This window comes from Xenia sp. Carnegie-2017, unplaced genomic scaffold (genome assembly GCF_021976095.1).
Source record: "Xenia sp. Carnegie-2017 unplaced genomic scaffold, XeniaSp_v1 HiC_scaffold_16, whole genome shotgun sequence".
Classification (NCBI taxonomy): Eukaryota; Metazoa; Cnidaria; class Anthozoa; order Malacalcyonacea; family Xeniidae; genus Xenia; species Xenia sp. Carnegie-2017.
Genome location: NW_025813469.1, coordinates 59,148 through 82,687, shown reverse-complemented (window position 1 = coordinate 82,687; position 23,540 = coordinate 59,148). Strand labels below are relative to the sequence as shown.

The 23,540-nt window shown below is 33.0% G+C and overlaps 6 protein-coding genes across 29 annotated transcripts; 4 read left to right on the top strand and 2 right to left on the bottom strand.

Moving 5' to 3' along the window:
- Positions 1-15: 15 nt before the first annotated feature.
- On the bottom strand, positions 16-2,573 carry LOC124437035. The gene is made up of 9 exons (XM_046987045.1): positions 2,541-2,573; positions 2,004-2,086; positions 1,372-1,492; positions 1,233-1,303; positions 1,047-1,169; positions 564-645; positions 393-495; positions 154-320; positions 16-79 (listed from the first exon to the last, which is right to left on the bottom strand). The coding sequence occupies exons 1-9, from the start codon at positions 2,571-2,573 to the stop codon at positions 71-73; spliced, it is 792 nt and encodes a 263-aa protein (XP_046843001.1). The 3' UTR covers positions 16-70.
- Positions 2,574-2,611: 38 nt separating this feature from the next.
- On the top strand, positions 2,612-5,239 carry LOC124436175 (probable aminopeptidase NPEPL1). Its single transcript, XM_046986118.1, has 12 exons — positions 2,612-2,843; positions 2,908-3,096; positions 3,164-3,421; positions 3,487-3,568; positions 3,637-3,785; positions 3,866-3,943; positions 4,011-4,111; positions 4,184-4,238; positions 4,318-4,485; positions 4,557-4,677; positions 4,892-4,959; positions 5,039-5,239. Exons 1-12 carry the CDS (start codon positions 2,691-2,693, stop codon positions 5,135-5,137), a joined length of 1,521 nt encoding a protein of 506 aa, XP_046842074.1. The 5' UTR covers positions 2,612-2,690; the 3' UTR covers positions 5,138-5,239.
- A 312-nt stretch (positions 5,240-5,551) lies between these two features.
- LOC124436177 (probable tRNA N6-adenosine threonylcarbamoyltransferase) lies at positions 5,552-9,077 on the top strand. The gene is made up of 12 exons (XM_046986119.1): positions 5,552-5,786; positions 6,027-6,087; positions 6,162-6,220; positions 6,329-6,600; positions 6,711-6,760; positions 6,892-6,970; positions 7,046-7,108; positions 7,230-7,263; positions 7,336-7,392; positions 7,766-7,792; positions 8,515-8,662; positions 8,733-9,077. Exons 1-12 carry the CDS (start codon positions 5,672-5,674, stop codon positions 8,770-8,772), a joined length of 1,005 nt encoding a protein of 334 aa, XP_046842075.1. The 5' UTR covers positions 5,552-5,671; the 3' UTR covers positions 8,773-9,077.
- LOC124436173 (protein phosphatase 1 regulatory subunit 16A-like) lies at positions 8,934-13,344 on the bottom strand. 24 transcript variants are annotated; one of them, XM_046986109.1, is made up of 13 exons: positions 12,886-13,344; positions 12,617-12,687; positions 11,897-12,149; positions 11,707-11,831; positions 11,510-11,635; positions 11,358-11,433; positions 11,170-11,281; positions 11,001-11,103; positions 10,663-10,926; positions 10,558-10,617; positions 10,335-10,388; positions 9,390-10,137; positions 8,934-9,299 (listed from the first exon to the last, which is right to left on the bottom strand). In XM_046986109.1, the coding sequence occupies exons 1-11, from the start codon at positions 13,103-13,105 to the stop codon at positions 10,359-10,361; spliced, it is 1,440 nt and encodes a 479-aa protein (XP_046842065.1). In that variant the 5' UTR covers positions 13,106-13,344; the 3' UTR covers positions 8,934-9,299; positions 9,390-10,137; positions 10,335-10,358. The 24 variants fall into 24 exon arrangements, with proteins under 24 accessions (XP_046842065.1, XP_046842049.1, XP_046842050.1 ...); XM_046986093.1 differs by having other exon boundaries at positions 9,390-10,142; positions 10,363-10,388; XM_046986094.1 differs by having other exon boundaries at positions 9,390-10,142; positions 10,363-10,388; positions 10,558-10,595; positions 10,668-10,926.
- A 285-nt stretch (positions 13,345-13,629) lies between these two features.
- On the top strand, positions 13,630-19,358 carry LOC124436487 (tonsoku-like protein). Its single transcript, XM_046986415.1, has 12 exons — positions 13,630-13,878; positions 13,971-14,066; positions 14,142-14,305; positions 14,519-15,572; positions 15,659-15,853; positions 16,137-17,560; positions 17,634-17,832; positions 17,995-18,156; positions 18,305-18,438; positions 18,509-18,695; positions 18,771-18,934; positions 18,999-19,358. Exons 1-12 carry the CDS (start codon positions 13,848-13,850, stop codon positions 19,116-19,118), a joined length of 3,930 nt encoding a protein of 1,309 aa, XP_046842371.1. The 5' UTR covers positions 13,630-13,847; the 3' UTR covers positions 19,119-19,358.
- LOC124437034 (AFG3-like protein 2) lies at positions 19,222-23,325 on the top strand. Its single transcript, XM_046987044.1, is given in 18 exon segments — positions 19,222-19,330; positions 19,550-19,606; positions 19,781-19,837; positions 20,065-20,285; positions 20,352-20,417; positions 20,497-20,624; positions 20,694-20,805; positions 20,864-21,037; positions 21,109-21,271; positions 21,274-21,402; positions 21,471-21,600; positions 21,674-21,771; positions 21,843-21,953; positions 22,026-22,141; positions 22,216-22,296; positions 22,377-22,496; positions 22,588-22,782; positions 22,966-23,325. Coding segments are annotated over 18 exon segments (2,271 nt in total). The 3' UTR covers positions 23,170-23,325.
- Positions 23,326-23,540: the final 215 nt, after the last annotated feature.

Here is a 23,540-nt window from a genome sequence, read left to right as displayed (position 1 = left end):
CAATCTGACCTTTTGATCATGCTAATTAATTTTAACCATCTTCTCTCGGTTTTGTCTTCAAACAAACCATTCAATTCTTCTTCATAAAATATTTAAGAAATGTATGTTTGAGTATTTGGACATTAGAGCTCAAAATAAAGTTGCTGGTCTTACGTTTTTCGTTTGATGCAAACGTTGATTGATCACTAGCGAGAAAAGGATAATGTATAAAGGAATGTTTTCCTCTCTAAGGAAATACGCAAGAAATATTCCCGCCTCGACAGGATACAAAATAAGGTGGCGAGCCTCGTTCTCGTGCTGTCCACATCTATTTTCATACTCTATAATGTTGCAATTACATCTTTTTTAGTTCACGTTGGCCAAAACAAAAATTATTGCCTTGGACACATTACCATTTTCCCCCTCGTTATTCATTATAAACTTTATCCAATCTTTCTTTGTTCGTCCTTCACTTTTCTGGTCACGAAGGGCAAGGGAAGCCATGAAGACATTTTCCTACACAGAAATTCATATTTCATCAAGGCACACGAAGAGTAAATGTTATGCGGGATGATTTCACAAACATTTTCTTCAAACAATTCATCGAAGCTTTTGTCTTCTGATTCTTTAATTTCTAAAACTCTTTTCATTAAACTATTATGATATCTGAAATTGAAGTTAAGGCTGAATTCCACACATTAAAATCAACTATAAAATAAAATTAACAAAAAGTGTGTAGTGATTGGTTTAGCGCTGTGTTTGCATAAACCTGTGCAAATTGATCTGAGCTCAATTAATTAAAGCAATCAAAGACGCCTAAATTAGCTCATCTGAGCTCAATCAAATCAATCTACTTACTACATACATGGGTTAAAAGAATTAAAAGACCTTTATCGTGTTTCTGACGACTTATGCAAACCTTGGAGATATTTGTGAGAGCACTAGAGGAGTGTAACTGATTTTTTATTAGGTTTCCCTAAAGGTCTCGTCTTGTTGCATAAGCTTGTGAAAACACAGCTAACATTTTTTATTTCTTAAATGTTCGTTGCACGATTTCAAAAAGATACAATACGAATTGAAAAGGAAGGATTCTCCACATTGGTAGTGATTCTTTCTTCATCTCATATAAAACGTTAATCTTGTTATTAAAAACAAGTTTTGATTCACTCTCTCCAGCAGTATTTCTATTTCTGTTGAATACAGTCAAGATGAGAAGCTGAAAATGGTAAAAAATTTAATATCCCTCATCATACCTGAAAAGTTTTGTTTCTTTCTTTAATGACTGTGAATTTTGTAGAATGGAAAGTCGCCAGTCATCTCGAATCTATCAAATCATTATAACACATATTATACCTAAAGATTTTGATCCCATATGAAAGTCATAAACAGTACCTTATCATCATACAAGGAACTTAACTGTCCCCACCATATTACATCATTATCTAGCTTTATTTCGCCCTCATTTGTCACGACATGTTGACAAAAACATTCAAACCATTTGTCTTTAAAATTCCTATACATATTTTAAAAAAATAATGAAAGACAGCCATCTATTAATAATTTTATCAAAGAAAGTTATCCATCTACCCTAAAATATTTTTGGAAAAAGATAAACTGAAGCATCATTCCATAATTGAAGACGTCTTAACACACCATGGATTGCAATATTTTCACTAAAAAAAACCAAAAATAACAAAGAAATCAATCTATCCTAACGTAAAAACAATAAAAATATAAATGAATATTTTTACCATGATTCTATGCATTCTGCATGGCCACAAGTAAGCCAATACATATTCAAATGATAATCTACATGGTAATATATTGAAGAAATATTTACAAAATTTCTGTTATCTGATGTAGCTCTAAAGATGAATGACAACTCACAATGTAAGTGTAAGGTATCTGCAATTTCATGTAATCTTTCTGATATGTTCTCAATATCACATAATCTTCATGAAAATGATAAAATGTGTTCAACTGAAGTGTTTAAATTCAAAATATTATCAAATATTTCTTCGTACTTCACATTATCTAAGTTCGTTGAAATGTTTCCCAAATCAAGTGTATTTTCTTCTTCACTTTTTGCAAGGTCAACCCACTCATACTTTATTAAAGTAACAAAAATCTTATTTTGGTAAGAAGTAACACTATTTCGGTGTTTTTCAGTTATGAGTTGTCAAATACCTGATATTTTCTGCTCGGCAAAAAGAGAACTTTGTTTATTATCTCGTCAAAGCCTGCTAATGAGCCTAAAAATAATCATGAGAGTAGATTGTATCTTTCCCGACTAACACGTTTAAATAGTGAAGTATACTTACAATATTGTGGAGGGTATTTTAATGATTTCAATATACCGGTGATTGTATTCAAACAACTTAATATAACGCTTTCTGCCAAGTGGAAAAAATGGAAAAATTATTTGTTGTCATTTTTTACATGGAATAAAAAATACCAGAAACATTTCGGACCTTTCAAGCAAGGCGATGAAATCACAACATGAAAGCTATGCATTTTTTAACTAAAGGACGAAAACATTGACCTCTTCACTTTCTTTTTACCATGTTACGGAGTAATTTCACTTTGGCAGCCATCTTGGATTAGACGATTTGTAATCAGGGGGGGAGGAAGCGAGGTTAGTTTAAACAAAATTAACAAGAACGGCCTGAAAAATTGGTTTATGTTGAATTTACTTTTTCTATTCTTCTACAATGGGATATAGTGTTACCATCGTGTATTCAGCTGCAAAATCAAGTCTTGATCCAAGAGAAAAACAATTGCTTATTGTTGGTCAACCTTCATACTTGAGAAAACTTAGTTTTAACGAAGTTCAAGAAAAGTTTGCAGGTCGTATCACTGAAGACGTGAGTTGATTTTGTTTTAGTGTTAAGCATACAATTGCAACATGCTTAATGTTTTTTAATTTAGCTTTTTAATGAATGTATAAAGTCCTTATCACCATCAATGACTAAACCACATGGTTGCAGTCTATGGTTAAATCAAGCATATGTAGCTGCCTTACCACATTTTGCCAGTCGACATGATTCACCAAGCAGACCACACAGTCTTGTCACATTATTAAACAGCATAATGAGTGGGCAAGATGGAACTGTGTTGGTAGGTTGTCAACTTTAATGAACTTGCACTTTATATCTCCATGTTTAAAGGTAAATTTTTCTTTCAGATTGTTTGTGATCGCAGTCATATGTTTGCATTGGGATGTGCTGTAGCTCGTTCATTTCCACTCTATACTCGCAAGAATTATCATGGTTTGCGAAAGAAATCAACTATTACTGTTGAATTTTGTTTTAAAGGAATTAATAATGAAGCTCCAAGTAGTGCTGAAATTGATTGTCTGACTGCAGCTGCAGATGGCATTCGTCTTGCAGCTGAGATTGTTGATACACCATGTAATGAAATGCACACAGATGCTTTTGTTGAGGTTTGCCTTAAGGAGATACATTGTTTTCGTGAAGAAGTCCTTATCTCAATCTTTGTGATTTTAAGGAAGTCAAGAAGGTTGGAAGAGATCTTGGCATTAAACCAGTTGTTATACGTGGTGAAGAGCTTGCTGATAAAGGATTAGGAGGTGATATTAATTATTTGATAATTGTGGAGTACATTTGATAAATAATTATCAAATGTGTCATCATTAAGGTTTGTATGGTGTTGGAAAAGCAGCTGTTCATCCTCCTGCTCTTGCAATTCTTAGTCATATGCCAGATGGGGCTGATGCCAGTGAAAACATTGCTTGGGTTGGTAAAGGTATTGTTTATGATACTGGTGGTCTTTCAATCAAAGGAAAGGTGAGATGAAGGTTATTCAATGTTCATTATTACTGTATCTTTCTTTTGTACTGAAACTTATTTTTCATTATTTTGAACAGACGGCAATGCCAGGCATGAAAGCAGACTGTGGTGGAGCTGCAGCAATTTTGGGAGCATTCAAAGCTGCTGTGAAACAGGTGAAATATGGACAAAAACTTCTAGTATTATCTTACACAATTTGCACAAATGTTATTTTCCATTTAGGGTTTTAAAAAAAATTTGCATGCCTTATTTTGCTTGGCTGAAAATGCTGTTGGACCTTATTCTACAAGACCTGATGATATTCACATATTTTATTCGGGGAAGTATGTTCACAATGTTTGTCTCTATGTAAGAAAAATTTCTACATTCCTGATCCATTCAATATTGTTTTTTAGAAGTGTGGAAATTAATAATACAGATGCTGAAGGAAGGCTTGCACTTGGGGATGGCGTTAGTTGATTAAAATCATTAAATTTGACAATCTTAAATTGTGACCACAGTTATAAAACAAAATCCAATGTGACTTCAGGTGGCTTATGCTGCTAAAGATTTAAAAGCAAATATTGTGGTTGACATGGCAACCCTGACTGGAGCACAAGGTGTATCAACTGGACAATATCATGCTGCTGTTGTAACTAATTTGGAAGAATGGGAAATGAAATCTGTATCAGCTGGCAAATATAGTGGAGATCTTGTTGTAATAATAATACTCTAGCCTATTCATTTGAAAGATAAATTTTTGTCATGTAATGTTTTTTTATATTTTAGCATCCTTTGCCTTATGCTCCTGAATTACATTTTCAAGAATTTTCCAGCACTGTTGCTGATATGAAGAATTCAGTGAGAAATCGTGATAATGCTCAAAGCTCTTGTGCAGGATTGTTTATTGGTAATTTTATATTATTTTGTGCTACCACGTGTCAAAGTTATTTATTTAGAATTTGTAGTTTATTACTGGTTTGTTATTTTAAAGTATATTTTAGTGGAAGAATTTTTATTGATGGCAAAAGAATATTTGACAGATAAAACCAGAGTTCTATAAAAATGTCTTGAACAAGTGAAAATTTGTAAATAATTTATGTTTATCTTAAATAACATTAAAGGTGCTCATCTTGGTTTTGACTTTCCCGGAGCTTGGGTTCATTTTGACATTGCTGCTCCAGCAACAACAGTAAGATGAATTCTCAGAAACTCATCATTTGAATTTAAGGTAATTCTTTGTACGATGTCATTAAGTAGATTTTTTTCAGGGTGAACGTGCTACTGGTTTTGGTGTAGCCTTGCTCTTGCGTTTGTTTGGAAAATATTCAAATAATTCTTTGTTGAAAGGTGTGAACACTGGCCATTGATAAAATATCTTAGTTCTGATATTTTCAAATTAAATTTCAACCACTGTAAAATAATTAGTAAAGCAGTTTTTTGAATTAGAAATTTTTAACCAAAATGGAAAATTGGTTTACATGAAATTGAGATTGTTATTTAGGTAGATGGCGATAAGTAACAGTTGATGACAAAAATGTTTATATTGAAGCTGACTATGGACGATTAATGCATCACGATGGCCTCGTTTGAAAGTAAGTTACAGCGAGTGACGATGACAATGAAATTAATATATGTCGATTGTTTGATTTTGGCGCATGCATATCATCGTGTTGTTTCAATTTAGTAGTTTAATATGAAAATACCGTTTCGTTACAAAGATTTTCGAATATAAAAACACATTTTGATTGATGGTAATCAGTTGGATTTACTATCCAGACCATGACGCCCGCTGCACCAGAAGTCGGCAATTTGTTTAAATATGTGCTGTAATATTGATTGCTGAGCTGTAAAAAGAAGTTTTCAAGAGAGTCGTAACTATCAAGTATCAAATACATAAAATCATGACGATAGCCATAGGTTTTGAAGGAAGTGCAAATAAAATTGGTATTGGTATCATTGAAGATGGTAAAGTTTTATCAAATGTGAGGAAAACATACATTACCCCCCCTGGTCAAGGTAAGATTACAATAAATGTAACATTTTCTTCAAACTTCCCTGTAATTATGAAATATTGCATTGCATATGTTATCACCAAGCAGTTACACATACCACCCACACACCTAACTATGAGAGATATTTTAGTAAATGATGTGGTACCCCTCACCCATTCAACCATTTACCTGAGGTATTCCATTGAATGTGATGTTATTCTGCAAGTCAAGATGCATTGGTGCCATACTTTATTTTAAATTCTAGGATTTTTACCAGGACAAACGGCCAAACACCATCAACAGTATATCTTGGATATTCTTGACAAGTAAAATTTATTTTTTTAACTTTTTCTGGCAAAAGTTCTTAAAGTGATGATTTTTCATAATATATTCTTTTTAGAGCCTTAGAAGAAGCAAAAATTAAACCTGAAGATATTGACTGTTTATGCTATACAAAAGGTATTGTAATTTATAGTTTATATACAAATCTTTATCTTTGTAAAACATAGAAAATCAGATTTTCTCTTTGTACAAATTATCATCTGTTATCATTATTTCATCCCGAAGGTCCAGGTATGGCTGCCCCGCTTGTGTCCGTTGCAGTGGTTGTGAGGACTTTGGCTCAGATTTGGAAGAAACCGATTGTTGCTGTCAATCATTGTATTGGTCATATTGAGATGGGCAGACTTGTTACTGGAGCCCGCAATCCAATAGTCCTTTATGTCAGTGGTGGCAACACTCAAGTGATTGCATATAGTCAGAAAAGATATCGTATATTTGGTGAAACTATTGATATAGCTGTTGGAAATTGTTTAGATAGATTTGCTCGAGTTCTTAAGGTAACATTAATTATTTACACTTTTGTTTTGTAGCCAATATTCATAATACTGATAGTCAGCCTGTTTTCTGTTCAAGCTCTAACTTTCATCACAATAATCACATCCTTCAGGTCTCCAATGATCCCAGTCCAGGTTATAACATTGAACAGATGGCTAAAAGGTCAAACATTGAAAATGTTTAAATCTATTTTATTGTTGTTTTTATCATATTGTTATTTTATCTTTTTACACAACTTGTATAAAACTAAATTATTGTTATCACAATTTTTATTAATAGTTTTTCCTTTTTAGAGGTAAAAAATTTATTGAACTTCCTTATGTCGTCAAAGGAATGGATGTTTCATTTTCTGGTATTTTATCTTACATTGAGGTGGGAATTTCCTTCTTTATTGTTTTGATAATGTATCTAAAGAGATTTATGCATTTTTATCTTTTATTTGTAGAGTTCAGCTCACAACTTATTAAAGAAAAAATGTGTACTGCAGAAGATCTTTGTTTTTCTCTTCAGGTAAATATAAGATTTCTTCAAAAATACAACTTTAATGAAGAACACTTTCGAAATAACAGAAATGTACTTCTTATAGTGGCACTCATCTTTTCCACTTTTTCAAAAGATAATTTTGTTTTAGGAAACTGTTTTTGCAATGTTGGTGGAAACTACTGGTATTTAATATAACCTTCTGCTACAAATCTTTCATAGTTTGAATTTCCTAATATTATCTTTATTAATTTCAGAGCGTGCTATGGCACATTGTAATGCAGATGAAGTTTTGATTGTTGGAGGAGTTGGCTGTTAGTATAAGATTCTTTACATGTTTATAGATGTAGATCGTCCAGGTTAGCAGAGTCCTTAGAAGAACTGTTTGTGTTGATGTTGAATGACGTTTTGACAACCTTAGCGGTAGTCATCTTCATAGTCAAGTGAGGAGTAAACTTCAGGTTAGCCGTATTTGTAATCTGGTTCATATACAGCTAACCTGACGTTTACTCCTCACTTGACTCTGAAGATAACTACCGCTAAGGTTGTCGAAACGTCATTCAACACCTACAGTAACAGCCCTTCTCAGGACTCTATGTAATACTCCCAGGCTCAAACCATTCACTTTATAAGTTTTTTACTACAACCATCTTTCTAACTGTCTTTCATCATTTTATGTTTACATAGGCAACGTCAGACTTCAAGAAATGATGGGTTTGTTTTAAATCTTTTTACTTTTATGGTTTGAATAAGGCAAATTAACTTAATTGAACGATATCTTTCCAATCAGAAATTTCGTTAACATTCTAAGTTACGTGTTTTGACATTTATCTGCTAAAATATCCAACATGTACAATATGCAAAATTTGTTTCAGTTTTCGTGTTACGTTACCTATTGTGTTAATTTAATTTATGTTACGTATTGTGTTAACTTAATTTATGTTACGTATTGTGTTAATTTAATTTATGTTACGTATTGTGTTAATTTAATTTGTTACGTATTGTGTTAATTTAATTTATGTTACGTATTGTGTTTATTTAATTTATGTTACGTATTGTGTTAATTTAATTTATGTTACGTATTGTGTTTATTTAATTTATGTTACGTATTGTGTTAATTTAATTTATGTTACGTATTGTGTTAATTTAATTTATGTTACGTATTGTGTTAATTTATGTTACGTATTGTGTTAATTTAATTTATGTTACGTATTGTGTTAATTTATGTTACGTATTGTGTTAATTTATGTTACGTATTGTGTTAATTTAATTTATGTTACGTATTGTGTTAATTTATGTTACGTATTGTGTTAATTTATGTTACGTATTGTGTTAATTTAATTTATGTTACGTATTGTGTTAATTTAATTTATGTTACGTATTGTGTTAATTTAATTTATGTATGATAATGCTGATGCTCAATGTTTTTATTTTAGCTGTAATGGCAAAGGAAAGAGGAGCCACAGTTTATGCCACGGACGAAAGATATTGTATTGATAATGGAGTAATGATTGCTCAGGCTGGCTGGGAAATGTTTCGTAGTGGTCACGTTACATCCTTAGAAGATACCTGGTGTACACAGAGGTCCTACATTATCTTTTGAAAATCGTCACCTAAACGTTTGTAGACTTCTAATGCAATGAATGATTTTAAGGTATCGAACTGATGAAGTGGAGGTGACTTGGAGGAATTAGAACGTCGTCTGCTTGGCCTTGGAAGAATTTGAACATGGTCAGGTTGACCTTGGAGGAGTTTAACATCGTCATGTTGACCTTGGAGGAAATTATGCAACGTCATGTTGAAGTTTTATCATTTCATAAATTGATGATTTCAATCTTGGAACACAAAACTGACGTAAGAAAGTACATTGATATTTTATTGAAAATATTCACTCTTTGTAGAAAATATTCTGCTCCTATTGAGTTGCAATTTCACCTAAACAAATTTTTTCTACAATTCTAATGGCTAATTTACACATTAAATTGTTCTTGCAACGAAATCATTTACTATTCATATGGTTTAGTAAATCAACGACAAAATCATTTCTATAAACAAAATAAATACGACGCTTTTTGACATGATAAAACAAAAAATGTTCACAGAAATAATTTATCCTCTCCAGTGAGGTGTACTCCTACCATTCAGCTATGGTCGTTTTAAGCAATAATACAACGTTTTTTGCTTGAACTTTCTGAACTTCGTTTTCGTGATGTAGTAGTTCCTTGGGATGAAAGAATCGTACAATCATTATTTGAACATAAAACTATTCCTATTCTTATGTTCTAAGCGAAAAATATGAAATAACAATCACCTTTTTTTGAACTTCTAAATGATTTGTTAAACGAGCTGTCGTTTGATGTTTCTGGAGATTTTCGTTTGTCCGTTGACGATGATTTACGTAATGATAATAATCGAGTTCGTTGACGTGGTTTCTTATCTTTTTCTTTAATTGACTTGTCATTTGAGTTTATTTTTTCTTCATTTAAACTTTCATCGTTACTTTTTTTTACGTTGGTTTTATCTTCGTTATTTTGAAGAGTTCTTGTTATATTCTCGTCTCTATCAGTTGAAGACTGTCCATATTTACTATTCCATTTATTTTCATGTGCAACAATCGATCTATCGTTATGTGTAACCTCCTCGCCTGTACTAACTTTTCTTTCAACTATTGTCTTACTGGATTCAATTGGTTCAATCTTAAGATTTATATACGTTGGTGGATCATTTCTTGTAGTCGTTTTAAGACGTGGAGGCTTTGAAATTGGCACCTGTTTTTTGCTTTGTTCTTCTGTTCTTTTTCGTTATCACTTTTATCTGTTGAATTTTCGGCTTGGAGATTCTGCTCATTTTGGCTGGACATTTTACTATCTTTTATAACATCACTCGGTCCTGCTTTCATCTTCCATTTCTGATCATCTGTTTTCGTGTCAATTTTCTGATCATCTGTTTTCCTCTTCCATTTCTGATCATCTGTTTTCGTGTCAATTTTCTGATTATCTGTTTTCCTCTTCCATTTCTGATCATCTGTTTTGTGTCAATTTTCTGATCATCAGTTTTGTCAATTCTGATTTTTGTCAATTTTCTGATCATTTTGATCTGAATGATGTTTCTGATCATCTGATTTCTGTTTCTGATCATCAGTTTTGCCTGATGATTTTCCATTTCTGATCATTCTTCCATTTCTGATCATCATTTTCTGATTTTTGATTTCTGATCAATTTTCGATCTGATTTTTGCATCGTTTTTTCATCTGTTTTCTTCCATTTCTGATCATCAGTTTTCATTTCTGATCATCAGTTTTCATCTCAATTTTCTGATCACCATTTCTGATCATCAGTTTCATTTTCTGATCATCTTTCTGATCTCGATTCCTCTTCCATTTCTGATCATTGCCATCTGATTGTTCAATTTTCTGATCATCAGTTTTCTGATCATTGATTCATCATCAGTTTTTGTCTTCCATTTCTGATCATTTCGATTTTCTGATCATCTGTTTTTGTCTTCCATTTTTGATCATCTGTTTTTGCCTTCCATTTCTGTTTTTCTGTGATCATTTTTCATCAATTTTTGTCTCTTCCATTTTGATCATCTGTTATTGTGTTGATTTTCTGATCATCTGTTTTTGTCTTCCATTTCTGATCATCTGTTTTTGTGTCAATTTTCTGACTGTCAGTTTTTAACTCAATTTTGAGATGAAATGTTTTTGTCTCTTTCACCTGATCTGCCTGATCATGTTTATGCTCACTTGCATAATTCAATTGTTCATTTTCTATGTGGGATGTGGGAGCATCTGACATTTGCTTTGGCGGTTTTTCTTTGAAAGGAGAGGAGTCATCAGTATGTTCTTCCTATAATGTTTCATTCAACCATTGTGAGAAAGACAAACCAATTAAAAATATTCCCTCAAATAATTTTTACTTACATTAGAATTCTCTTGTTGAGTGAACAGAGCAGCACAATAAGCTTTTGAGTCTGTGTGAGACAGTTCACATTTCTCATGAATACTTAATCTCTTGATAGAAGAACTAGAATGACATGAACTCAAATTATGAAAGACATTCTCTCTCCATTTTCAAAAATTTCAAACTTACTTTGAAGTATTACTTCGTTTTCTTCTCACACCTCGGCCCGTTCTTGGATATAAAATTTGTTTTGTTTTAAGTTCCTTAATGAGCTCAATGATGTCTTCTTCATCAGTAAGATCTGTGAAGTACATTTAAGTACGTGTGATGTGCTATATATTGTATATATTCATGCAATATCATTCACACCTCTCTACCTAATGGTGTCTGTAAATCGTTTGTTTTAGATTCAAGATCTGCGCCACTAGCAACTAAGATCTCAAGAATAGTTTCCTGGAAATAAAACATTAAACAAAAAGTATATTATCCAAGTTTAAAATAACATACAAGTTATTGAGAAATAGCTAACATGTCCCCACGCTGCGGCAGCATGTATTGGTTGCCATCCTGAATTATCAGCTATTTCAAAATCTGCTTCATTTTCCAGCAAGAAATCAACTATGTGGTTCCATCCATTAGCAGCAGCAACATGAAACTAGGAACATAAATATTAATGTTATCTAAACTATTTTCTAATGTTAATTGATATAGACATTAATTTCATACAGCAGTTGCTCCATTCCAATCTTGAATATCAAGACTACGTCCATTTTCTACAGAATCTTTCAAATCATCAAGAAGTTGTTTTCCTTGACTTAATCGTAATTCTTCTAGGTCTTCTTCTTCATAACCTTAGAAAATGCAAATTATTACAGCTAAAACCTTTTATTTTTCAGAAAAGTGATTTATTGCTCACCTAATTTTGCCATTTCCCTTTCAAGAAATTGTTCAACTTCAGTGTCATCTTCCACAACATCAGCTGGGAGGTTGCCATCAAGATTCATGGCCAAAATATCACCACCATTATCGATCAAATATCGAATAATTGAAAGATGACCACATGCAGCAGCAGCATGCAATGGCGTCCATAACTCATTGTCACAAGCATTGATATTTGCATTGTATTCAATCAAATATTTGACCATCTCCTCACAACCATCTATACAACTCTGGAAATGAACAACTATAATTTACTTTCTATTTTTTAAGAAAGTGTCATGTTTCTCAACATGTGTTATAATTCCTAGACATCACATTAATTATGTATTATGCTCTTTAATTTAATTTGTTACACTTATCGTTCGATGTTTTGCAAATTGTCACAAATTGCTCACCATTCGAATTTTAAATTGTTTGGGCTAAACAGAGCGATTTAAGTTATCTTTAAAAAAACAAACATCACAAGTTCAACGTCTTGTGTATCATTCAACAACAAAACATTTTCACAGAGTAAACAAACACAAACACACGCATGTACAAATGTAAACGCGGTATTGAATATTTATAACTATATTCGCCGGTGTTTAGACTACCACAGACTTCGTTCCTTCGCAAAAATATCTTATTGAAACACTGCTGTGTTATACTACACCATTGTGTTTTTCTATTCATGTTTATGTATAGGACCAAAACAAACCTGATGTAATGCTGTTAAACCATCTTCGTTTCCAAGATCAGGACTGACCCCACTTTCTAGAAGTTTCGCAACTATAACAAAATATGTGCTAACAATCAAAATTGAAAACACCGAACAACGTTTCTCCTGAGCATAAACGTTACAACCAGGTGTTTTAAATACCGTTGTTAGGTGCATTTCAAAGCAAAACAATACGAACAATGTAGATAGTTGTCTGTGAATTTCATGGGTAAAAATCATGTTTAAAAATGAAGTATATGTGAACAAACCTTCACTTAAATCATTTCTTGCCGCAGCATCAAGTAAAACAATATTAGGCGTAAATTTAATCTTTTTTTCTTGATGAATATTTCTATTGACATTGTTTTCTGTATTATTTTCTCTGTTTTTCCATCGTTTAATCTGTTCAGCACGACGAATTTTGGCTCTTTCAAGCCTTTCTGGCCCTTCCATATCATTAACCCAGCCATCATCACTAATCGTGGGCATTTTGATTTTATCTATTACAACTCTTGTATTTTGAACTTAGCTTCGAAACTTCTTGCGAAGCAAGTTAAAGACTTATTTATTTCATGTATATGCCTCTCATTCAACCTTGATGAGCAAGGAAAGAAAAATCTAAAAAGGACGACTTTTACCATTCCTTGTACTCGGTAACCTGATTTGTTGCCAAAATATTTGACACTCGTTCTGTCACCCTTTGCCATAAATGGAAGTTGGAGGTAGGGATCTTTCCCCTGTCGTCACTTTTAACTAGGTGTAATTTCCCCTATCAAATTATGTCATTGTTTTTCGGCTTTTACTTTCAAAATGAACTCACGTAAAAGTTGAGACTTGTCATTAGATACTTTTGTAATTGTATTTTTTTCTATAATTAAATTAATAATGAAAAATTGTTCAGGGAATATTGTACAACTGCATGTGCGAAAAAAACACTTATACATATTGAAAATAATTTCTTATAATTTTCATGTTGTATGCAATGTACTACAGGAAATCAATACTAACTTTGAATGATCTTCCCAGATGTGCTTGAAAAAAATTAAACAAATTAACGACCACACCAAGGCCAGACTCATCGTCGCATCTTCGTACAAATCCGGAAATTGACGTAAAATCTAATTACGCGGGAAAGATAACATGCACGTCAATAGTATATTTTAATATTCTATTATTAACTGTTCAAAAGTTTCAACAGATGAATTTTGTATGAAAGAAACAATTTCTACCAATGGATGGGGAATTAAAGAAAAAGTTAAAAGGCTAGTTGCTTTTAAAACTATTTTGGGAAAAATGTCATTTCGTATTGTGCTGGATACTGTGATAAAATATCTTATCCTGTAAAAAAAAATAGTTTTAGAGAAAGAAAAGCAGAAAGCTCGTGGAAATAATGATCTTGCTGAACTTGCCAAGCTGTATAATGTGTGTGGGGAACATTTGGCCGAATATAGTAAGAGTATCCCCCTAGTCCCCCATACCCACTTGTATCCTGTGTACATATTTTATATATTTTATCTTCTTTTAGGACTGTATGAAGATGCAATTGAAGAACACAAAATGGAGTTGCATGTATCGGAGCGTCTTAATGATGACATATCGGTTGCCATTGCACATCGAAAGATTGGGGAATGTCTATGTGAACTAAAGGATTTCAAACAAGCGTTACATCATCAACAGACATATGTGAATGTATATTTACTATTATCATCACCTATATTAGGGATTGTTATAACAAGTTATATACTAAACTTTTGTGCTGTTATTATCTGCTTAACATTGCTGTACAAATATAAGCATGCAATATTTTTCAATATTATGCTATACCTTGCATCATATTGAGATAAGTTGATGTCATCTCTGTTAAATGTTGAAATATTCTTAAATTTTGTCTATTGATAATAGCTTTCAAGGAAATGTGAGAATCTTGTTGAAGAGCAGCGAGCTTTGGCAACAATTGGTAGAACTTTATTTCAGTCTGCAACAACCAGTTCAGAAATGTTAGAGGCTCAATCGGCTTTCGTGGACAGTTTATCAATTTGCAATAAACTTGAAGATACAGTAAAAGAAAAGGAACTTCTTGAAATGAAAGCAAGACTTTATCTAAATCTTGGTCTTGTCAATTCAAATCTTCATAATCAAAAAAAAGCAATGAAATATATTGAGAAATCATTAACTATCGCAGTTAATCAAAATCTCAAGGACACAGAATATCGCTGTCATTTCTCCCTTGGTGAAATTAAAATTGCAGAGAACTTGCCAGCACAAGCATTACAATGTTTTGAACATGCAAGAAATGTAGCCAAGCATCAGGGAATTAAATTTGAAGAAATTGATACTCTTGTTCAAATGGCAAAGATGTTGCTACACCTAGGAGACTTTAAAGCTGCAAAGAATATTTTAAAGAAATGTTATAAAACAACGAAAAATGGAACAATGGTTGATGAATTAAGGAGTAATTTAATCAGAGCTATAAAAGGTTCAAGACTTTTAGACAAACTCACGCACAAGAAAGATGACAATATAAAAATGAAAGTCCATGAAGAACTTGGTGATGTTTATTGCAGTGTAAACTGTTTTGACAAGGCAATTGATAACTATCACAAACAATTGGAATTAAGTGAAAAGTTAGATTTATCTAAGACAGAAAAGGCAGTTATTTGTGTATCGCTTGCTCAATCTTATTTAGACAATAAACAATTTGACAAAGCAAAGGAATATTTTCACAAAGAACTCTTATTGCGGACAGGAGAAGAACTAGAACAATGTGATACTTGGTGTAATATTGCAAATGTTTCTGAAATGGCTGGGGATAGTTATGAGGACATTGAAATGGCCTACAATAATGCCTTAAAATGTGCAAGAAAATGTTCTAACAGCAACAGGGAACAACGAGTGTTAAAGTTACTGAAATGTTTGAAGATGAAAGAAGATGGAAATGACTATGAATCTAAAGAATGTAATGTACTGAAGAAATTTTCGTTAAAGTCTATTTTTTCTTGCCCTGTGAGTGCTCCTTAATGCTTTATGTCGTTGCTTGTTTAGGTATTGAGATTATTGAAGACGATAGTGAATCAGAAAGATCTCAACGTTGGGAGGACGATGATGAATATGGTGAAATGTTGATTCAAGAAGAAATGGAATTATCAGATTCTGATGATGAAGAGGAGTATGAAAAATCTTCATCTATTGTAAAATTAGGACGACGTCATGTTAACTCAATGAAACGCAACGAGAAAGGTGATCAACTGTCATTTATGATAATATAATACTTTTATAATTCGCTAATGTCATACTCAGCCAGTGATTTCAATTTTAAAACCAAACCAAAAAATCCTTTTTTTCCTAAAATTCGAAAAACTTTCTTGACTGGCAAAATTTTCTTCACGTTTTCCTTTCTTTCAAATTTCCTTCATTTTGCCTAAATTCCTTTCAAAAGGAAATGTCCTTCAAAGTGGAAGTGGTACACTCAAATCATATATAAAAGTTATTTACACTATCCTCCTTTTTCTTTTTTCCTAAGGTGAAACCAGGTTACATGTCGCAGCCATTCGAGGTGACTATAATCTTGCCAAGACAAGCATAAATAAAGGTGTAAGTGTTCATTCACGTGACTATTGCGGTTGGCAACCCCTTCACGAAGCATGTAACCATGGTAATTTGGCTATAGTTGAGCTTCTCCTTGATGAAGGTGCTGATATTAATGATCCAGGGGGAGCTCATTGTCGTGGTATGACGCCATTACATGATGCTGCTCAAAATGGACATGTTGATGTTGTAAAATTACTCGTTGAGAGAGGAGCATGTGTAAGCAAATGTAACAATGATGGTAAAACTCCTTTTAATCTTGTCTTATCTACTCTTGAAGATAAAGATTCTGATGATGAAGATACAGAAGACACGGTAGATACACTAAATCAACTTATTCATATCCTTCAAAATGCGAACAGTTCTATAGGAGATGCAAAAGAAACATCATCAACGAGACGACGAGACAAAATGCTCATCTTTGATGATAGTGATTCGGAATCATCCCAAGAAATAATTTCTAGACACGTTAAAAATCATAAATCTCAAAGAAAGAATACTTTAGAACTCAATGAAAAAAAACGCAAAGCAAATGTTCTAGTTAGTGACGAAGAATTAAACGCCTGTAGTGATGAAGAGTTAAACTCCTGTAGTGATAAGATTGTTTTGACACAACCAAAATGTGGAGTTTACCAAGATAACATGGATTTTACGGAAACATCGTGCGATTTGTTGAATATAGATGAAGAAGAATTTAATTGTAATTCCATGAATGATTCTCCTTCGTCTTCGATTTTCCTAGAAAGAAACTCATCTTGCTATTCATCGTCAGTTACGAATAATAACTTGCACAAAAACACAACTTCAGAAAGAGGAACACCTGCGAATAATTCTTCAAGAGAAGCCATTGATCTCAGCTCAGTTAGTTCAGCGTCTAAATACTTGGATCCAGTCACAGGATCAACACAAAGACAAGATAATGAAGTATTTGAACCAGCATTGATTTCTGAAGAAGAGTATCTTACTAATGATATCGACAACTGGCTCATTCATGATTACCCAATCAAATCTGGTAAACGTAAACGTTCAGGAAACATACTGAGCATGCGCTCTCACTCTCATTACTCACATGATACAAATAAACGTGTAAATGGAAATACTAAACCGACGCATAGTACATCTCAAACAAGAAGTAAACCTAGGTTACGTCAATCACGTCTTAATGTGGTCAGTGGTCTTTCATCGCACGATGATTTTTTAGAAGATGTTTCTAGCCCGAGAAAATCTTCATCATTTCATGGTGTTCCTGTTTCCTCTAATCCACCAATGAGAATTCGTGTTAAAGTCAACAAGAGAACATTTCTTATACCATGTCCAAATGATCCTCAACGTAAAACTATAAAATGGTTGGCTGAGCAGGTAATATTTTATGCTTTTGTTTTTATTCAGTTTTAAATTTTATATATACTTAACATACTTTCTCGTAAACCAGGCAGTATTTCGGTATCATTCAGCCACGGGATTGAAACCCTGTTTATCACTTTGTACAACTGAAGGTGCAACTCTATCGTCACATGACTTTATCGTTGATGTACTCTCTAATAATGAGTTGGTGAATGCGACTGTAGAAAGCTGGCAGTTGGCTCCATTATCTCAACGTTACAGAGAGGCGTGTTCCATGTTGAACAAAGGTACATCAAATAATTTCCTTCCGTTTTACATGGAAGAAATGTTATGAAATGAATGTTTCTCAAACATGATTAGAAATACATAAATTCCGTACAGCAAGACCTTTAAACTTCGAAATCATAAATTTATCATTTAACTTGCATTTTGTTTTGATGATTTTATAGATATTTCTCCTGTTATTGTTGACGTTTTGGATAAAAATGACCATTTGTCCAACGTTGAATTCAAAGACAAATCTTTAACTTCGTCTTCACTGCAACCATTATTTCGCTGTCTGCAATGTCATGAATCCTTGGTTAGACTCTCTTTACCGGGAAACAGAATGGGTAAGTGTTAATTTTTGTCTTCAAAGTTATTTGGAAATATTAGTTTTTACGTACGATCAATATACAATGCTTCCCTGTAGAGACAATGAAAAGATAACAGCCTCTGTCATCTTTTCTTTTATTTGTCGTCGTTTTTTAACTGTTTCAGGTGATAAAGGTGTTGAATTTTTTGTGTCTTGTTTATCCTCGTTTCCTAACCTCTCGTCCCTTGTACTATCCTGTAACGGCATTACACATAAAGGTTTGCACCATTTGGCTGCGACAATGAACTCAGATGATGAGGTAAATAGGTTCTGTTAAAATATATGATATAAGTTAGAGGTGTTTGTTAATTAAACTATCTACGTATTAGGTTTGTCATTCATGGTCAAATCTTAAGGAGTTAGATCTTTCGTTTAATACGATTTCTGATCTTGGATCATCTGACCTTGCTTCCTTACTCTGCAGTGCTCCTCAACTACAAGTTTTAGGCCTTTCTTCTACTTCCCTTGGTGATTGCTCATTTCATCAACGAAGTACTTTAACAGAAGCAATTCAAAGTATGACCTATTCAAAAGTACTTTTTCATTTTGCTTTCATCAACGTTGCTTACTTTTGTCAAATATTTATTTTAGACCTTAGGAGACTTCGATTTATTGATGTTTCATTCAACATTATGTCCTGCAAGATACTTTCGAATATCCTGCGTGCTGTAAAATATGTTGAAACTATAAACATCTCCTCCACAGCTAAATACGATTCTTTCTTATCTCCTACATTAATTGAACATTTAGAGGCAGTAAGTTCACTTGCAGTATTATTGTCGTGGAAAAATTATTTAAAAACGTCCTGCTTTCTTATAGGACAACACAATCGTTAAAGTTATATGTCGTGGTTACAACTTTACACCTAAAGAAATCCAGTCGATGAGGAAAACAAAGAGAATTTTTACATCACAATGTCAACTTGTTGTCGATGAATGAAAGTTTTAAATTACGATAAATAAGGCTTAAAATAGTAAATTATATTTTGACTTTAAAATTAATATAAATGCATGTATTTAATATATTGAAAATTTCATTTGCGATGGCTACACAAGAGACTGGAACAAACACTAATCTTATGACGTCATTGCTTATGCAATGTTATGATGCCAGCAATGAATGTTATAGCAAGCTTGAAAATGACATTTATCGTTAAATGAAAAGATTTTTTCTCTAAAACCTTTCACGTTTGTGATACTAGTTATATTCAGTTGTGAATAATGCTGTCGACCTTGAAAACGCTTGTGACACCTCGTCATTTTTTACTTTTTACTCGAAATGTAAGTTTAATATTAAAACAATGCTCTACAGTCGTCCTCACTTTCTTGCATAATGCTGTGTAATTTTTATTGTTTACGCTGTTTCTACAGAGTATTGCAGTGGGTGCAAAATTGCTCAATCTTTAAGACATTCCAAGCCACCTAAAGGTAAAGTGATGTTCAATAATGTTGGATGATAATGTAATTATTAATCAACTTATTTTGTAATTTTGTTGCCTGACGTGGATGTCACGAAATTCTGACTAAAAATTGTTATGAATTTTATCCTAATACCTTTATAACTTTGGCATGATAAATTTTTTTTTAATTCTTACTTTTCAGGCTTTGAAAAATTTTTCCCCAATGCTTCCAAGTCGCACAAAACACAACCAAGGCAAGGTAATCAACATAAGATAGCAGTAAATGATAATTTAGTAACCATCAGGATTTCAAAGTTCTGTGTAGTAGTTTCTTCTGCCTTGTTTATTTATTTATGATAAAAATCTTTGTTTGAAAGCTATAATTATTAGGAAAGCCACATACGTTTTTGTGCCTCTCATTTCATTTCACTGAAACCTTAAATCTTTCCTCATAAACAACAAGTCATTACATGGTATGAATTTCAGGCTCATCAGGTGGCAAAGATGGAAACTCAGGTGGCTCTCCAAAAAAGCCAGAAGGAAATGGTAGTGAATGGTGGCGAGATATATATGAAAATCCACAACAGTATTTGTGGTTAGGTATTGCAGTCAGTGTAGGAGCTGGATGGTTAATGTTGAGTTCTGGGGGATATTCAAAAGAGATAAATTGGCAAGAATTTAGAACTAATTATTTAGCAAAAGGAGAGGTATGTTCACCTTTCACATCATTTTTCTTATTTGTGAAAATTTGTTTTAAATCCTTTTCTGTTTAGGTTGAAAAACTCATTGTTGTCAATAAAAGTTTTGTTCGTGTCTACCTGAAAGGTGATCCATTTAATGTAAGTTATTATCATTGAAAGCCATTTCTAAGAGTTAACTTCCAATTTATTTAAAAAACTAAGTTATTTTATCAATTAGAGTTCCATTTCATTCAACATTGGCAGTGTTGAAAATTTTGAGAGACATTTGGAAGAAGTTCAGAAAGAAATGGGCATTGATTCTTCACAATGGCTTCCTGTAACATATTCCATGGAGTTTGAATGGATGTTAGTTAGCTTTTGTTGTACACCATGCTAAAAATATAAATGCATTAACCAGAAACTTTTATTTCTTAGGAAGCAACTATTCAGACTGACTCCAACAATCCTCATCATTGGGGCATTTTTGTATTTCACACGTCGTGTCAAATGTTTCAAGAAGACCTGGGGTGAGAAGAATCATTCAAATGTAGCAATTAACAATGATTTAATTACAGTTATTCTGACATCAAGTTATTGCAATTTAGGGTATATTTGGAATGGATGAATCTAAAGCAAAGTTTTATAATAAAGAAACAAATGTGAAATTCAGATTCAATGATGTTGCTGGCTGTGAAGAGGCCAAACTTGAGATTATGGAATTCGTGAACTTCCTAAAGAATCCACAACAATATCATGAACTTGGAGCTCGTATTCCAAAGGTTTGAGTTGCTTATTTGATATTGCTTACTCTACGTTACTGAGAAACTATAATTTGCATGCCTGAATTTAGGGGGCAATCCTCACAGGTCCACCTGGAACAGGCAAGACTCTCCTAGCCAAAGCTGTTGCTGGTGAATCAGGTGTTCCATTCCTCAGTATATCTGGTTCAGAATTTCTTGAAATGTTTGTTGGTGTTGGTCCAGCACGCGTGAGAGATCTTTTTGCTCAAGCTAGGAAAATTCTCCATGTATCATTTTTATTGATGAGATTGATGGTGTTGGTCGAGCCCGTGGTAAAGGTGGTCAGTTTGGTGGACATGATGAAAGAGAAAATACTTTGAATCAACTGCTTGTCGAAATGGACGGTAATGTTATGGACGGATAATTTATGCATTCATGAAGTACAAATATTTAAAAATGGTTGTTTTGTCAGGTTTTACATCAACAACAAATGTTGTAGTTTTGGCTGGAACTAATCGTGCAGACGTCCTAGACCCAGCACTTTTACGACCTGGTCGTTTTGATCGACAAATTACTCTCCCTCCACCTGATATTAAAGGAAGGTGCGTTTACACAAAGACTTCATGAGTTCACAAAGTAAGTATTTGTTTTCGTGACTGAATATTTCAATTTCAGACTATCCATTTTCAAAGTTCACTTAAAGCCATTGAAAACTGATGTTGATATTGACACGGTGGGTCGTAGAATGGCAGCTCTAACACCTGGTTTTACAGGTAACCAGAATATTCTCAAGGATAAATTTGTTGGTATTTGTTCTCGGTTAAAATAATGATTTTATATCTAGGTGCAGACATTGCAAATGTATGCAATGAAGCTGCTTTGATTGCAGCACGTTATCTTTCACCAAAAGTTGAAGTTAAGCATTTTGAACAAGCTGTCGAGAGAGTTATTGCCGGTAAGATATGTTACCATGGTGAAAACCTTATATAGAGAGATGTGAACATCACTAGTAATCTCATAATTAAAGGTCTTGAAAAGAAAACTCAGGTTCTTCAACCTGAAGAAAAGAAAACTGTTGCTTATCACGAAGCTGGTCACGCTGTTGCTGGATGGTTTCTTGAACACGCTGACCCACTTTTAAAGGTAAAATAAAAATACAGCAGATTTTTGTTGCGTGCTATCAATTATTCTCTTAATTTGTAACTTTCTTCTTTCAGGTATCTATCATCCCACGTGGAAAAGGACTGGGTTATGCTCAGTATTTACCCAAGGAACAATATCTTTATACAAAGGAACAGGTATTTTATTTCTTTTTCAACGTAATTTCCATGTTAAATTGACGCCAAAAACGGCTTTTGTTGTTTGCTTTCCATTTTAGTTGTTAGATCGCATGTGCATGACTTTAGGAGGAAGAGTTTCTGAGGAGATATTCTTTGGTAGAATTACAACAGGCGCTCAGGATGATCTCTCGAAAGTCACAAAAAGTGCATACGCTCAGGTAAATTAAGGTGAAAAATCATTTCCCCCCCAACAACAAATGTTTTTTCCTTGGGATGTAAAACTTGCGTTCTTTCGTTGTGTTTAAAAAGGTTGCGACATTTGGTATGAATGAAAGGATTGGTAATGTCTCATTTGATACACCTCGTGATGGTGAACCAACGTTTGAAAAACCATATAGTGAAGCTACAGCTCAACTTATTGATGAACAAGTTCGTGATTTGATTAAAACTGCTCATGAAAGAACGACGGAACTTTTATTGAAACATAAACTTCATGTTGAAAAAGTAGGTTGAGTTTGAATGAAAAGGATTGTTAATGATAAAAATTGTCGCTATTTTTAGTGTCAGTGAAAAATTTTCTGATTTTGTCTTTTATCTAAACTGGCGTCTTATTTTAATTTTTTTTTCTATGTTTGTCTTTCGTAATACTGTCATTGCTCTTTCCCTAAGTTTCGTGTGGCATTGTAGGTTGCTCAGAGATTACTTAGTCAAGAGGTTCTCAATCGAGAGGATATGATTGAGCTGTTAGGTCGAAGACCTTTCAAAGAAAATACCACTTATGAAGAGTTTGTTGAAGGGACTGGTTCTGACGTTGAAGATACTACACTACCAGAGGGACTTAAGGGACTCCAGGATGAATCTGATTATGAAGGGAAACCTTTACCTGTATAAATATTTGTTTTTCGTTAGAATATAATATCCTAGCTGAAGAAGTTTTTGTTTAGTTTCCAGAACATGTAAAATATATTGAATATTGGAAAAATTATTTCTACTTTTCAAGTACATAGAGGTAATAGGACAGATTAATATTTCCCTTTTTTTAATCCAGTCTTTTGGCATTCTTGATGTTGACCTTTTTATTAGAATGGGAATCCTGTTTCTCTGAGATTTTTATGTTTTAACTATAATACACCCTCTCTGTTAGTTAAACCAATTTTTTATTGGTTTTCTGAGAAGAAATCGTTGAAATTGCACATTTACAGATTAAAAAATTAAATAGACAAATCTATTTACAAAATGAAGATTAAAATAAAAAATAAGTG